This window comes from Camelina sativa, unplaced genomic scaffold (assembly GCF_000633955.1).
Source record: "Camelina sativa cultivar DH55 unplaced genomic scaffold, Cs unpScaffold00517, whole genome shotgun sequence".
In the NCBI taxonomy this organism is placed as follows: domain Eukaryota; kingdom Viridiplantae; phylum Streptophyta; class Magnoliopsida; order Brassicales; family Brassicaceae; genus Camelina; species Camelina sativa.
The window spans coordinates 72,415-86,210 of NW_010921718.1; the positions used below are offsets into that span (position 1 = coordinate 72,415).

General features: G+C 35.9%; 3 protein-coding genes and 1 pseudogene across 3 annotated transcripts in view; 1 reads left to right on the plus strand and 3 right to left on the minus strand.

Moving 5' to 3' along the window:
- Positions 1 to 3,699: 3,699 nt before the first annotated feature.
- LOC104773327 lies at positions 3,700 to 5,026 on the minus strand (annotated as a pseudogene).
- Positions 5,027 to 6,096: 1,070 nt separating this feature from the next.
- LOC104773329 (aspartic proteinase-like protein 2) lies at positions 6,097 to 9,564 on the plus strand. The gene is made up of 10 exons (XM_010497912.2): positions 6,097 to 6,447; positions 6,708 to 6,837; positions 6,940 to 7,181; positions 7,269 to 7,493; positions 8,201 to 8,354; positions 8,452 to 8,522; positions 8,762 to 8,852; positions 8,982 to 9,057; positions 9,165 to 9,236; positions 9,320 to 9,564. Exons 1-10 carry the CDS (start codon positions 6,233 to 6,235, stop codon positions 9,469 to 9,471), a joined length of 1,428 nt encoding a protein of 475 aa, XP_010496214.1. The 5' UTR covers positions 6,097 to 6,232; the 3' UTR covers positions 9,472 to 9,564.
- Positions 9,524 to 12,111, minus strand: LOC104773328. The gene is made up of 5 exons (XM_010497910.1): positions 11,934 to 12,111; positions 10,943 to 11,157; positions 10,396 to 10,476; positions 9,958 to 10,305; positions 9,524 to 9,760 (listed from the first exon to the last, which is right to left on the minus strand). The coding sequence occupies exons 1-5, from the start codon at positions 12,049 to 12,051 to the stop codon at positions 9,659 to 9,661; spliced, it is 864 nt and encodes a 287-aa protein (XP_010496212.1). The 5' UTR covers positions 12,052 to 12,111; the 3' UTR covers positions 9,524 to 9,658.
- Positions 12,112 to 12,271: 160 nt separating this feature from the next.
- LOC104773330 (basic leucine zipper and W2 domain-containing protein 2-like) overlaps positions 12,272 to 13,796 on the minus strand; it is a 4,608-nt gene continuing 3,083 nt past the window's right edge. The window contains exons 6-8 of the mRNA XM_019242632.1: positions 12,937 to 13,198; positions 12,630 to 12,838; positions 12,272 to 12,526 (exon numbers count right to left, since the gene is read on the minus strand). Of these exons, the coding sequence (XP_019098177.1) occupies positions 12,460 to 12,526; positions 12,630 to 12,838; positions 12,937 to 13,198 (538 nt within the window). The 3' untranslated portion in view covers positions 12,272 to 12,459. The remainder of the gene's footprint in view (positions 12,527 to 12,629; positions 12,839 to 12,936; positions 13,199 to 13,796) is intronic.

Here is a 13,796-nt window from a genome sequence, read left to right on the forward strand (position 1 = left end):
GTAAAGAGCTGAACTAAAAAGACACAATAAAGACACAGTAGCTACTGGTTATATATTTTTGGAGGCTTGCCTTGCGTAGTAGCAGCTACTGGTTCTAACACAGGTCTTCTTTAACCTGCAAAAAAAAATTAAGAATGGGGTATCAACAAAAACGTTGTGGACCTTAAACATAAGACTGATGCCACTATCTATAGAAACATACACCTGGAGGATGGAGGAGTTGGTCTTCTCTTCTTCTTGGACGGTTCTAAGCTAACCCATTCAATCTAACATATGAAATAGAAAGAATCAGTGAGCAATGAAACGACTAAACCCTATATCAATAGAAAGAGGGGATCTCCAAGAATTTCGAAGAAAAAAACAAAAAAAATCCTAAATCGATTAGAAAGATTGAATTTTTAGAAACAACGATCAAACGCCTCTCACTCCTCCTCTGTTTCTCATAGGGCTTGAAGAACAAAAAAAAAACCCTAAATCTTATAGGGCTTGAAGAAGAAGAAACGACGATGAAGAGTGATGATGATGAGAGATTGAGAGATGTATAGTGAGTTATTTATAGACGATAAAAAAGGGAATTAGAATTTGTTGTAAAAACAAAAGGAAATTAGTAATTTTTGTATTAAAAGATACGGAATTAGTAATTGTTGTATATAAAAAAGGGAAATCCAACAGTTAGATTTTGAAGCAATTAAATTGTTTAGCCGTTGATAATAATTAAGTAAACGCAAATAAAAAGAAAAAGAAATTGGGATTTGTTGTTAAAAACAAAAAAAAAAAATTGGGATTTGTTGTGAAAAAAAAAGAAAAAAAAAGAGAGGAAATTCTAACGGTTGGATTCTAATAATAATTAAAAAGGAAAATAAATGAAAGATTTGGAAATCTATAGCCAACAACCAACGTCGCTGTTTTCCTTTTCTTCTTTTTTGTGTTTTTTTTTAAAGTCAGATGTAAAAAAACAAACTATGATTAATGGACATATAAGACAACTTTATCTTTTTTTGAAAAAAAAAACCATATTTTACCAAATAAGCAAATAATGATTAATGGACATATATAAGACAACTTTTATTTTAATGTTAAGAACGAAAAAAAAAATTCAAAAAAATGACACAATTTAGTTCTTCTTTCCTAACATTTATACACACTTATACTCACTTTGTGGCTCTGTCAGACTTGAGAAAACCAAAATGTACATGCATATCATAATCCTAATAGTATATATTTTTTCCCCCAAATTAACTTCTTTTTTTGGTTTTAAGTTTTGTGTTTACCTTAGTAAAAATCTCTTAATATAGATAAGTATATTACATTATTACTTATCCTTTTTTCTTATGTATGTAACTAAGTTGTGGAAAGGATCAACGTCGTGTAGAATGTTTTCTTCTGCCTCTAAGATTATCAGTAAGTTTTCATCGTTGTGTACACTGAGATTGCTTCTGTAATTAGGAATCTCTTGAGTAGTAGAGCCCATGTTAGATGCTCGAAGCAGCAGATGTTCTAGAATCTGAGATTAATTGTCTATGCATTTGGATTATTACAGAGTTTAGATATGATTTTCGTATCTGTTTGTTTGTCGATGTTAAGAATGGAGAATTTGACATAAAGAGAATGGAAGAGCTTGAGAAGGATCTGATAGTGAAAGAGCTGGAAACTATGGATGTTTATAGAAGCACTTGTGTCGACAAAAAGGATCGTTGAAGCGGCCGCTTCAGCAAGAAGCCCTGAGATGCAGTTCAGACATCAAAGGGATGAACGATAAGCATTGCCATCACAGTCCCATGTCATCTCCTGATTTGATCCTAATGGAACTGAAGCAAGCCAAGATAAATCTTGGTAAAACCACGGATGATCTTGTTGTGATCCAATCCAAGATTTCCTTGAGAAGACACGGGGGAAGCTAACGTGTCTGGCTGGAAATAACACTTTCAATTCTCTTTGGGAAGCTCTTCCAACCGTCGCTGTCGTTGGTGGTCAGCCGCCTGCAGTTGTTGCTCCTGGTTCGTGGTCTCGTGTTTGAACGGATCGCACTACCCTCGCTTTCTTGGCTGGCCGTCACGGCTGCAGTTAGTCGATCCATCGCCGCCTCCATGATCTAGAATCTGTTTGTGAACCCCAGATTCATCTGCTGCACTTCTTCCTTCAGTTCAATAACATTAGCCTCCAAATCTCCAATCCTCTCTTTGTCCGTACCCGCCATGTTTGACACCACACAAGTCGTGGTCCAGATCAAACTTGCTTGGATAATGAACCTAGATAGCTATTGACACCACAACGTGGTCCGAGTCAAAAGCACGATAGCTCTGATACCATCTATTAAGGTCCCAATCAGAGTTATGCTAACGTAAGACACAAGGTTTTTATGGGTACTTAAAACTACCTCTTTACTAAGATCTTTATTGGTTTTTATATGGAAAAGCACCCTACAAAGAATAGAACTATTGAGTTCTAAAGAGATAAGAACACCAGAAGATAACATCCATCCTAACAAGATTCAAACCTATCTAAATAATAGAAAGCACAAAACCAACACCGTAAAACTCTCCGACCAGCTAATCGTTGTAGCTTGGGTTTGGCCGTTTCACACGATTGGGCCCGCCAGTAGACATGTAAGGCCCATTACCATGACAGGAGATTCAGAGTCAAGACAATATCCAACAAATTTTATAAAGTTTTCGTGACCACTCACCATCGTTGATAATGCTATGTCCCGGCAAACATTTCCTCTCGGTAGACGTCAGACCTGAATAAAACTTTCTTGATGAAAATTTTGTGATTGTTCTCGGTTTTACCTGAATACCATCTGTTGTGAGACTCATCGAATTCAAAAATACGATTGGACTTGATAAAATTGTTGGTGGCTTCTTATGAGCAGAGAAGGATAATGCTAATGTTTGCTTCTTATTCCTCTTCCTCCACCTCCAACCCATCTCTAAACTCCAAAAAAAAAAAGTTTACTTTACTTTGAAAACATTTGAACCATTTTACTGGCTGTTAATTTTAACTGAGTTGTCAACACCAGTTTCAATATTGAAGTTGATACGTCACACATCTTTCTTTTATTGTATTGATTTCCCTTACAATTTTTAAGTCTCATAACTGTCCCCTTTCATCAATTGAGGTAAAAAAATTCAAGAACTCTCAGAATATTTTCAAAAATATTCATAATACTCAAAATACACGTCTCAAAGTAGTTTATTATCTATCATATAGTTAATTCTTACCCAAATTAGTTAAATTTTAAGAAATGAATTTACTAACCCATCTTTTTGATTCCGTACCAGTAATGTTATCCAAATATATGTGACAAACATCCTGATAAAAAATAGTTTTAGTTTTAAAGTACCTGTTAGTACAAACATCCTGTTTTAGATTGTTTAACGATCTTACACACCTCATTACATTCATTCTGTTTTCTACTTCATTTTTTATATCAACCATTTATAACAATGATACATATATATTTTATTTTATCGAAGTGTCAATATTTTTCAAAGATATAGGAGGGATTTATTTGTTATACACTATAAGTTTTCACATAAGTAGATTATTTCACAAATTGTAAATACTGATCATCGTCTATTTTCCATATTACTTTTGGAAAAGCATCCATTTTCTTGCAAAGTCATAGATTATATTAAAATTAAGTTACACTTATATCACGAGAAAACCACAAGTTCTTTTTGGTAAACAATTCGCATCTGCAAAACTAAAGCTTGAATAAGTGAAATAAAAGAAACATGACATGACATGGGTTTTTTAAAAAAAATATTACATCAAATTGCCATTAGAGTAGTACAAAATACTAGTTGGTCTGGGTAGCCAATAGCATTCCCCAACAAAGTATTTCAAACAATACTTGTATGTATTGAGTTTTACGTGAAGGAGAAGAAGAGAGTACCCTAGTTAAGAGATCTTTGTATCCTCTTTAGTTCTTTGGCCACTTGCACCATGGTTGGAATAATTCCTCTACAAGCAACAATGCATCTCAGTGAGAGCATTATGAAGGCTTTCATTTGAGAAAGCTCATGCTCTGAAATTTCACCCATCATTTCTAGCATTTCTGGATCTGCGACCTCATCCATCCTTCGCTCTTCCCTGAATTTGAACCATCTAAAATAAGACGGAAAAGCCGTCCTCCACATGGTTGCATAGTCATCATCCTTTTCACCATCACCTTCTTCTTCTTCTTCTTCTTCTTCTTCTTCTTCAATGTCAGTTTCTTCTGAAAATTGTCTTCTCTGTTCATTGATCTCCGACATGGCTGCAGAGTGATAAGAGTTATTATCATCATCATAATTATCATCATCATCTTCACCGTCAGATTCTCGTTCGTTTCTATAACAATTAGAATTCCTTAATGTTTCTTCTCCTAGTAGAAACGTTAGCATTAACATTCCAATGGCAAAAACATCCGTTTCCTCGGAGACTACGAGATCTCTTAAGTATTTCTTGTCAATGTAACCAAATCTTCCCCGTATATTATTAACCTTGACAAATGTTTCTCCTTTTGGGATTAAGACGCAGTTAGAGAAATCATTCAGCTTCGCGTCACCATCTTCATCCACAAAGATATTGCCAGGACTCACACACCTATATACGAAAGGCATAGGAAAGGCAGTGTGAAGGTAAGCCAAAGCAGTGGCGATATCCTCTGCTATCTTCATTCTCCTTTTCCACGGCTCTTTACTTATCTCTAATTTGTGATATTTCTTAACACCAGTATAAACCATGACTGGAGTTTCGGAGTCAAGACAACATCCAACCAATTTCATAAAGTTTTTGTGACCACTCACCATCGTTGATACTGCTACGTCCCGGCAAAACATTTCCTCTCGGTAGACGTCAAATATGGACCTGAATAAAACAACTTTCTTGATGAGAATTTTGTGATGGTTCTCGGTTTTACCTGAATACCATCTGTAGTGAGACTCATCTAATTCAGAAACACGATTGGACTTGCTGAAGTTGTCGGTGGCTTTTAAGATCTCATCAGCAGAGAAGAATTTGATGGGATTGGATTTGCCATCGCAACATTCGATCAGCTCTTCTAACAACTTCGCCCCCCTGCCTCCTGCTAATGTTTGCTTCTTATTCCTCTTCCTCCACCTCCAACCCATCTCTAAACCCCAAACAAAAAAAATAAATAAATACTACACCAGAGGATTCAAGACCTCACACAATGACTTGTAGACGAAATGGGATTATTCAGTTCTTGTTGACTATTCAATACTCGCGTAAAATAGCAATGGAAAGGGAGTGTATTAATAAACATTTTAATTAGACGTTGACAGAAAAAAAAAAAAAATTGTTCTTTTGTAAATCTCTATTTTTAATATAATACTCCCTCGGTTCAAAAATATAAGATTTTTCTAGCTAAAAGCACAATATTTAAGAAATCATAAATGCTTTGTTATTTTTACATGAAATATATGATTAAAAATTTATTCAAAAAATTTAACCAATTGACAAAAAAAAAAGACTGGAAAATACAAATGGTCATAACATATTAATAAAGATAACTGATGCATATAAATGTGTAAAATCTGTATCTTATAAAATGAAAGAAAATAAAAAGGCTAAAAGATCTTATAATTTGGAACAGATGGAGAAAAATTTTAGGAAATTTTCGTTTTTGGTGATTTTTAGTATTTTCAATAATTAAATAATAATAATGATAGCAAATGAAAACGAAATTCAATAATTATCATTCTGTTTATATTTTTAAAATGATAAACTTTTAGTTTTATACTTATAAAATGATTCTTATATGTATGTATGCTCTCTCCCGCAAATCCCATCCTTCAAAATTACTATAGAAGATAAAATAGAGATGATGGTGAAAAATTTGTGTACCATTCATCATCACCTCTATTATTTTATCTGTATTCCTTTTTAGTATAAGATTCTTTTTTAAATTTGTCAATAGTTCCCAAAATGGATTTTCTTTACTAATAAAAGCATTGGTTTTAGAAGAAATAAAAAACAAAAGCATTGGTTTGTAATAAATGAAAAGTCAAGAATTTAGCTGTTTTTCTTTTTTTTTTTTTTTATTAAAGGAAAAAAAAAATTCAAACATCACAATTTGGCAATTTTCTAAATCCGTCTTTTGAAAACGCGTCTCTGTATCTTCTTTGCCGTTTCTTTGTCTGAATATGAATCACCAAAAGTTTCATACATTAGATTCGAAATAAAAATCTCAAAAATTTTCTCCTCCTCCGGAGATATCATAGCGATGGAACTGAGGAGAAAATTGTGCATTGTGGTTGCAGTTTTCGTAACCGTGGTCGGATTAGCATCAGGCAACTTCGTGTTTAAGGTACAACACAAGTTCGCAGGGAAAGCAAAAAAGCTCGAGCATTTCAAGTCTCACGACACGCGCCGCCACTCTCGTATGCTCGCTTCCGTTGATTTCCCTCTCGGTGGAGACAGCCGCGTAGACTCTGTCGGGTTTTGCTCTTTTTCCCCTATCTCTCTCCTGACTCAAAACTAATTGGCAATAAGTGGAACCATCCATGTTTTGTTATATAATATGTTTAGATACAACCGCAAATATTGATGTGAGACGTTGTAACATCGCAAAATTTGTAATCATATATATATATATATATATATATTATATTTTGTTTGGTATAGTTTACGTATCCTTTGGGACAATGCGTAAGTTTAGGTACTAATGAAGTTACATTTTCTTGATTTTTGTGTCACAGTTTATATTTCACTAGAATTAAGCTCGGGACGCCACCAAAGGAATATCATGTACAAGTTGATACAGGTAGTGATATACTTTGGGTTAATTGCGCGCCGTGTCCGAAATGTCCAACCAAAACTAACTTGAATGTAAGGCTTCCTTCTTTCTTATTCACCTAGTGTGTCTAATGGTAACTGCAGAGAAATGTTCTCAGCTAGCTAGATCATCTTTGTTTTGTTTTGCCAATGCAGTTCCGTTTATCATTGTTCGATGTGAATGCTTCCTCGACCGCGACGAAGGTCGGTTGTGAAGATGATTTTTGCTCTTTTATTTCGCAATCGGATAGCTGTCAGCCCGCTGTTGGATGTAGTTACCACATTGTCTATGCGGACGAAAGCACAAGTGATGGGAACTTTATAAGGGACAAGTTAACACTAGAACAAGTTACTGGAGATCTTAAGACCGGACCACTTGGCCAGGATGTCGTATTCGGGTGAGCTTAATAATAATATCTTAGTGTGAGTTTTGGCTTGTGATGTGAGTTTTTTTCTTTGCTCATAAGGGCTTATCTTTGAGACAGGTGTGGAAGTGATCAATCTGGCCAACTTGGGAATAGTGATTCAGCAGTTGATGGTGTTATGGGTTTTGGACAATCAAACACCTCTATCCTTTCACAACTAGCTGCCTCAGGGGACGCGAAAAGAGTTTTTTCGCATTGCTTGGATAATGTTAAAGGAGGTGGGATTTTTGCTGTTGGTGTTGTGGATTCTCCAAAAGTTAAAACAACCCCTATGGTACCTAATCAGTACGTGCCTTGTTGTCTTCTCAGTTCATTTATTCTTTTCAATCAAGAAGCTAGAGTATGAGTAGTTGATGTTGTAGGAAGAGCTTCTTATATCGACGGCTTTAATTATACTTATTTAGAACAATCACTAGGGATGCTCTTGAATATTTATAACATGTGTTGCGATGAACAATTTTAGGATGCATTACAATGTTATGTTGATGGGAANCGTATTCGGGTGAGCTTAATAATAATATCTTAGTGTGAGTTTTGGCTTGTGATGTGATTTTTTTTCTTTGCTCATAAGGGCTTATCTTTGAGACAGGTGTGGAAGTGATCAATCTGGCCAACTTGGGAATAGTGATTCAGCAGTTGATGGTGTTATGGGTTTTGGACAATCAAACACCTCTATCCTTTCACAACTAGCTGCCTCAGGGGACGCGAAAAGAGTTTTTTCGCATTGCTTGGATAATGTTAAAGGAGGTGGGATTTTTGCTGTTGGTGTTGTGGATTCTCCAAAAGTTAAAACAACCCCTATGGTACCTAATCAGTACGTGCCTTGTTTACTTCTCAGTTCATTTATTCTTTTCAATCAAGAAGCTAGAGTATGAGTAGTTGATGTTGTAGGAAGAGCTTCTTATATCGACGGCTTTAATTATACTTATTTAGAACAATCACTAGGGATGCTCTTGAATATTTATAACATGTGTTGCGATGAACAATTTTAGGATGCATTACAATGTTATGTTGATGGGAATGGATGTGGGTGGAGCTGCTCTTGACCTTCCACCAAGTATTGTCAGGAACGGAGGAACCATTGTTGACAGTGGTACAACTTTGGCTTACTTCCCAAAAGTTCTTTATGACTCCCTAATAGAAACGGTAATTAACTTTCTTCTCTGCTCATATAGACTCATATTAGTGTTTATTTCTAGTTTGCATGAATCACAATCCTGACACATGAGTTTTTGCTGTGTAGATTCTTGCTCGTCAACCTGTAAAACTTCACGTAGTAGAGGAAACTTTTCAATGCTTCACCTTCAGTAAAAAGTAAGACGGCTTGTTTCTTTCCCTTAGGGTGTTTTATTTCCGAATCATTCTTGTTTTAGATACTTACTATGTGTTTTGTATAAGCATGCTTCAATCATGCACTCTTAGTAAGTGTTTTGCGGTATAACAAAATCTATAAGCTGTTCTGAAATTATCTACAACATTTGCATGCCCGCTAGCGTTTTCGTCTTGCAGTCAGTGTGTTATATGCTAAATATATTTCCTCCTTAATCTCACAGCGTGGATGAGGCCTTCCCACCAGTAAATTTTGAGTTTGAGGACTCTGTCAAACTGACAGTTTATCCTCATGATTATCTTTTCACACTTGAGGTAAGTAAATCAACATTTGCTTTCGAAATTCCAACAAAAAGAATTTGCGATGTTTCAGTAGAATGTTTCGAGTTACAATGATTGATGAGAATTCTCTTTTTTTTTTATGCTCTCTCCATTTACCAACAGGATGACTTGTATTGCTTCGGTTGGCAAGCTGGTGGTCTGACAACTGATGAAAGATCAGAAGTGATTCTCTTAGGAGGTAAACTTCATAATCTTTCTTTCGATATTGCTGACTCTAGACAATAACGATTAACCATACCATACCACAACACAAGTAGTGTGTTTATTGACTTATCTATTATGTAGATTTGGTGCTCTCGAACAAGTTAGTAGTATACGATCTGGAGAACGAGGTGATCGGATGGGCAGATCATAACTGTAAGTATCTCTAGAACCAAAAGAAGTAGCAGACTCTTTATCCTTTCTTTGTCATACCAATATATGGGTCTCATATGTTGAAGGTTCATCAACCATCAAAGTAAAAGACGGATCAGGAGGTGATTACTCGGTCGGAGCAGACAATCTCTCATCAGCTCCTCCTTTGTTGATGACAACAAAGCTTCTTACATTTTTGTTGACATTGATCGCAGTGGCTTTTACTTCATTAGCATAGTAACAAAAGAGACCATTCATCTGGTTATATGTGCATTTGTATTGGTGAAGGATGCTAAAAGGAGATGAAATAAATTTTAGAAGTCTTCCAACACAGACATATCTCTTTGCTTGTTGGGTTTTTATACAGATCATATACAAAAATATATAGAAATTTACAAATATGTATGTTATTGAGAAGGGAGCAATTAGAGGGTGTTCTTCAAGAACTGTACAACAAAGTATACAATGGCTAGAAATAGTGCAATCTGATACCCATCTCTCTCAAAGCTGTCGTCTCTTTGGAAAAACTGCATCACCACAAGTAACATTCTCTTAGTTTACACCCAATACTACAATATGTACATAGATACGACGACTATGTATCTTTATGTCTAGCATGTCTCGGGATTGCTTCAGCTTTAAGGATTTCAATCAAACTGACCGGTTGACAGAACCAAACATTATCATTGTCTATATGATTACAATACTGTTAGTAGAAACTGACCTTATTCGGATCGGTTGGATCACGATATATATCTGTGTCCTCTTTTCGAGTTGTCAAATTGGCGGTCAAGTCTTTTGTGACATCTCTCAAATCTTTTGCGGATTCAGAAGCAGCAAAGAGGCGGCGTGATGTCCAGAAATAGGCTTGTGCAATAGGGGCCGATGAAGATAAGTCCCAAGACTCTTCATGCTCAATCACTTGGCCACTAATCTGGTTAAGAGTAAATTCAGATTTGACTTTGATTATCAAATCTCCACTTACAGCAGCAAGAAAAGATTTGGGTTTTCCTTTGACCCTCCATTTAATACGCAAGACGCTGGTGGACAACATTACCATCTCTTGTACCGTCTACAAATAAGAGGAAGAGAATCACATTACTTGTAACCGGAAAGGATTAGAACATGCAAAAAAAAGTTAAGGGTTGAGATCGGTTCTCACCACCGTAGGATTCTCTAATCCACTAGTTATCCACAATGGTCTTTTATACTTCTCACGACCTGTAAAACTTCTAACCGGATCCTGCAATCACTATCAATCACGATGTATTTACTTACTGCCAACGATCTGAACATCACAACAGAAATAATGGTACAAAGAGTAGTAATGTTCAAGGAAATCAATTTTATTGGACCATGTCTAAACACAATATATATTCCCATTTCAACAGCAACTCGTAAGAACTATCTCATCTAGTTCATGAACTAGACAACGTTTCAACTGCTAAAAATAGCCCAAGCTACCCAAAACAGGTAACAAATCTGATTCGGTTGCATGAACTGCCTAGAAGACAAGAGGTTCCTACTAATTTGTTTTAGACTGCTTGAAGCTGGAATAATTCACTCCCAAGATAAATAGTACTCCTTTAAGCACACATATCCAAGTGCCCATTTTGAACAAAGTAGATAAGGCAGTGCCAAATTTACTTGAATCATATCTATCAAAAAACAATATGCATTGTAAATTACAATGTGACAGAGAAATGTACCTTATATTTAACGGAAACTGCATAGCATGCAAAGGCACGATTTCCTTCCCTGATTTCAAGAATGTCGCGAACAAGTTGTCTGGCTGTGGATTCCACCTGAGGGCTACTTGTGCACTCAAAATCATTGCATAATTCTCCAAAATCAATCCTATCAACAAGCTTGTCTACTTCTGATTTATCAATGGATACTTCAGTCCTGGTGGAATCATTCATAACTGACAAAAATAAAGGACAGGATAGTTGCATAGTAAGATAGTAAGATAGGGTTTAAGATAGAGTAGAGTGGGAGATCTACATCAATAGGGCTCAAGAAATAAATTAAAAAAAAAAAAAAAAAAACAGAAGTATCATTCAACTCAAAACACCAGTGAGATAGAATTGTACCACAATTTTGAACCTAAGGGCTAAACTCATGTCAAAAAGGATAAAACATGGAATTGTAATAGAATTTTATTGTACTAAGCGTTTCTTAAAATCATTTTCTCGCATAATCTCATATCGTTTTGGTGTTCATGCATTCATTTGTGCTCAGGCCTCTGACGCACATGAAAGTAAATCTTATATATCCTTGGGATTATATACATAGACTACATGTGGTGTTTAACTCTCTATACAGTGGTTGCTAATGCTTAAGGAAGTTATAAGGCATAGTAACCAAACAGGAAGAAGATAAGCTGACAAATGTGAGATCATGGATCTCGGTCAGATAAACCAGGGCTTTAGTTAGAAGACAACACAAGTTTGAAAAATATGTGAAAATTCAAGTTGGAACTACGACTTAGATTCTTCATATATCACTTTTAAAAACCACTCAAATTGAGAAGTTGCTGGAAATCACTCATAAACCCTAAAAGTAACAAGAACTGGAATCCTAATTCAAAGGCTTAACAAAATCACATAAAAATAGAAGAAGATTCCAGAATAATCCAAAGATATAGAAAAATCAGAGAAGTGGTGAGATGTGAAACAGAGAAAGAGTAGTATAATGTACCTCGGGGAAGACGGTGGTGGACCTTAGAGGAAAGACAAGAGCGGCGGAAGAAACGCCGTCGGAGAGAGGCGGTGGAGGGAGGGGACGCAGGGAGGAGGAAGGAAGAAGTAGTAGCCATCGGAGTTTATTTCCATTATGCTTATCTGATTGTGTGGCCAACGGCTTAATGCCTTCCTTCCTCCTTTTTTGTGGTTCCCTTTTAAATAACAAAATCACTCAACTTTTGGATAAGGTTTTTTATTTTCTCTCTTTGTTCTTAACTTCTTATTAATGAAGTATGTTTCAAGATGGCATTACTGTATTACCACACAAGGGGTTAAAAAGACATAATCTGTCTATAAACCAACAAACGATCAACTAAGGAAGCAAAAATTAATCAATTTAAAAAAAATCACACCAACAATGTAGGAATCAAAACCTTTAAAAGCATCTGAATTTTGCGGTAAGGGAAGCAAAAGATTGTGTTTGTTTTATTAGAATAGAGTGAAAGGAAAAAAAAAAAAAGCAGAGCAACTCTCTCACTCACTCACTCCTCTTCTTCGGCTTCTTCCAGCCAATTCACAAACGGTTCCAATCCCTTCACAAACGTTTGCCTGCAATGCAAAACCCCAACACACACCATTATTACCTTTAATATTATTACTAAGAATCTTATTATTAACCTTCCTTTTGTGCAAAAAAATCAAAAATTAGTACCTGCCCTTCGGGTTGGTCCCTTTGCGATACCAGTGGAGAATGGTGTCTTCAGCGAGCACATCAAGTTCATACAGAGACCTCACTACCTCAGGAAACACTTTCATCAGCTTTGCATCCTCATAGCATTGCATCTGTACTTTGTACATCAGCTCCACCTCCATATTACCACTGCTGCACAACGAGTTCAGAAGCGGCGCCCATGTTTTCACCTATACCACAATATAGCCAGTATTTAGCTTTAAAACCAAACAACCTATTCTTCCTTCAAACTTACAATAACTCTTAAAACAAACAAAAATACACTCACTTGGCGTAACACAGCATTTGAATTTTGCTGCTGGTTTTTCCCAGACCATTGAACAGCATTCATTATCCCATCCCAGATCACATGGACAACCTCAATCTCTGGAAGCTTTGCATCTTTCACCTGTTGCTTCACAGTTTCAATCACTTCGTCTACGTTTATTTCCTCTGTCACCTGGCTCGTAAGGACCGCTTTGATTTCCTTGAGCTTCACCTCAAATATTTTCCTTTCATTGTACTCTACCAGAGCTGTCAAACCCGCCTTGCTTAAAATCAGAAGAAAAAAAATATCAATTTTACAGATTCATTAAGAAGCAGAGACAACATAGCAGATAAATAATAAAAGCATTCAGAAGGAAGAGGGCCTTGGAATTGTTGAACTCCACAAACTATCGACAAAAAGGTAACCTATACAGAAGCATTTTCACTAAGTAGATCTTACAAATGACATTAATATCAATATTAAAAAAACTAAAATTTAGAGAAACACAGGGAATCAGAAGAGCAAGAAAACAACAAAAGAAGCAACTTTATAATACTGATTGCAGCAAACTTCAAGCAATTAAAAAACTTACGTGAAATGCTCAGCAAAACTTTCAGTAGTCCGCTTTGTGGGTGGCAGGAACTCCAAGAGTTTGTCTTCCATCTTGCCACGCCTCAAAATAGAAATCAAGTCATCAAGACTGTTCTCAACCAAATATTCATTGAAGAAGTCTGTTACAAAAGTGAGAACTATCCCTTTGGCAACAAGATTATCCTTAAGCAATGGCTGGAAGACAGTCTCTGCAGGTAATCCTGACAGCTTCTGGGAGAATGCGAGAGCTGTGAATATTGCAAGCTTCTTCCTCTCATTTTCCTCAAAAA

Coding starts and splice junctions, on each gene's coding strand:
- LOC104773329 (XM_010497912.2), top strand. CDS start 6,233: ATGGAACTGAGGAGAAAATTGTGCATTGTGGTTGCAGTTTTCGTAACC. Junction 6,838..6,939: donor CAACCAAAACTAACTTGAAT/GTAAGGCTTCCT, acceptor TTGCCAATGCAG/TTCCGTTTATCATTGTTCGA. Junction 7,494..8,200: donor ACCCCTATGGTACCTAATCA/GTACGTGCCTTG, acceptor GAACAATTTTAG/GATGCATTACAATGTTATGT.
- LOC104773328 (XM_010497910.1), bottom strand. CDS start 12,051: ATGGCTACTACTTCTTCCTTCCTCCTCCCTGCGTCCCCTCCCTCCACC. Junction 11,158..11,933: donor CCACCACCGTCTTCCCCGAG/GTACATTATACT, acceptor TATTTTTGTCAG/TTATGAATGATTCCACCAGG. Junction 10,306..10,395: donor GATTAGAGAATCCTACGGTG/GTGAGAACCGAT, acceptor TCTTATTTGTAG/ACGGTACAAGAGATGGTAAT.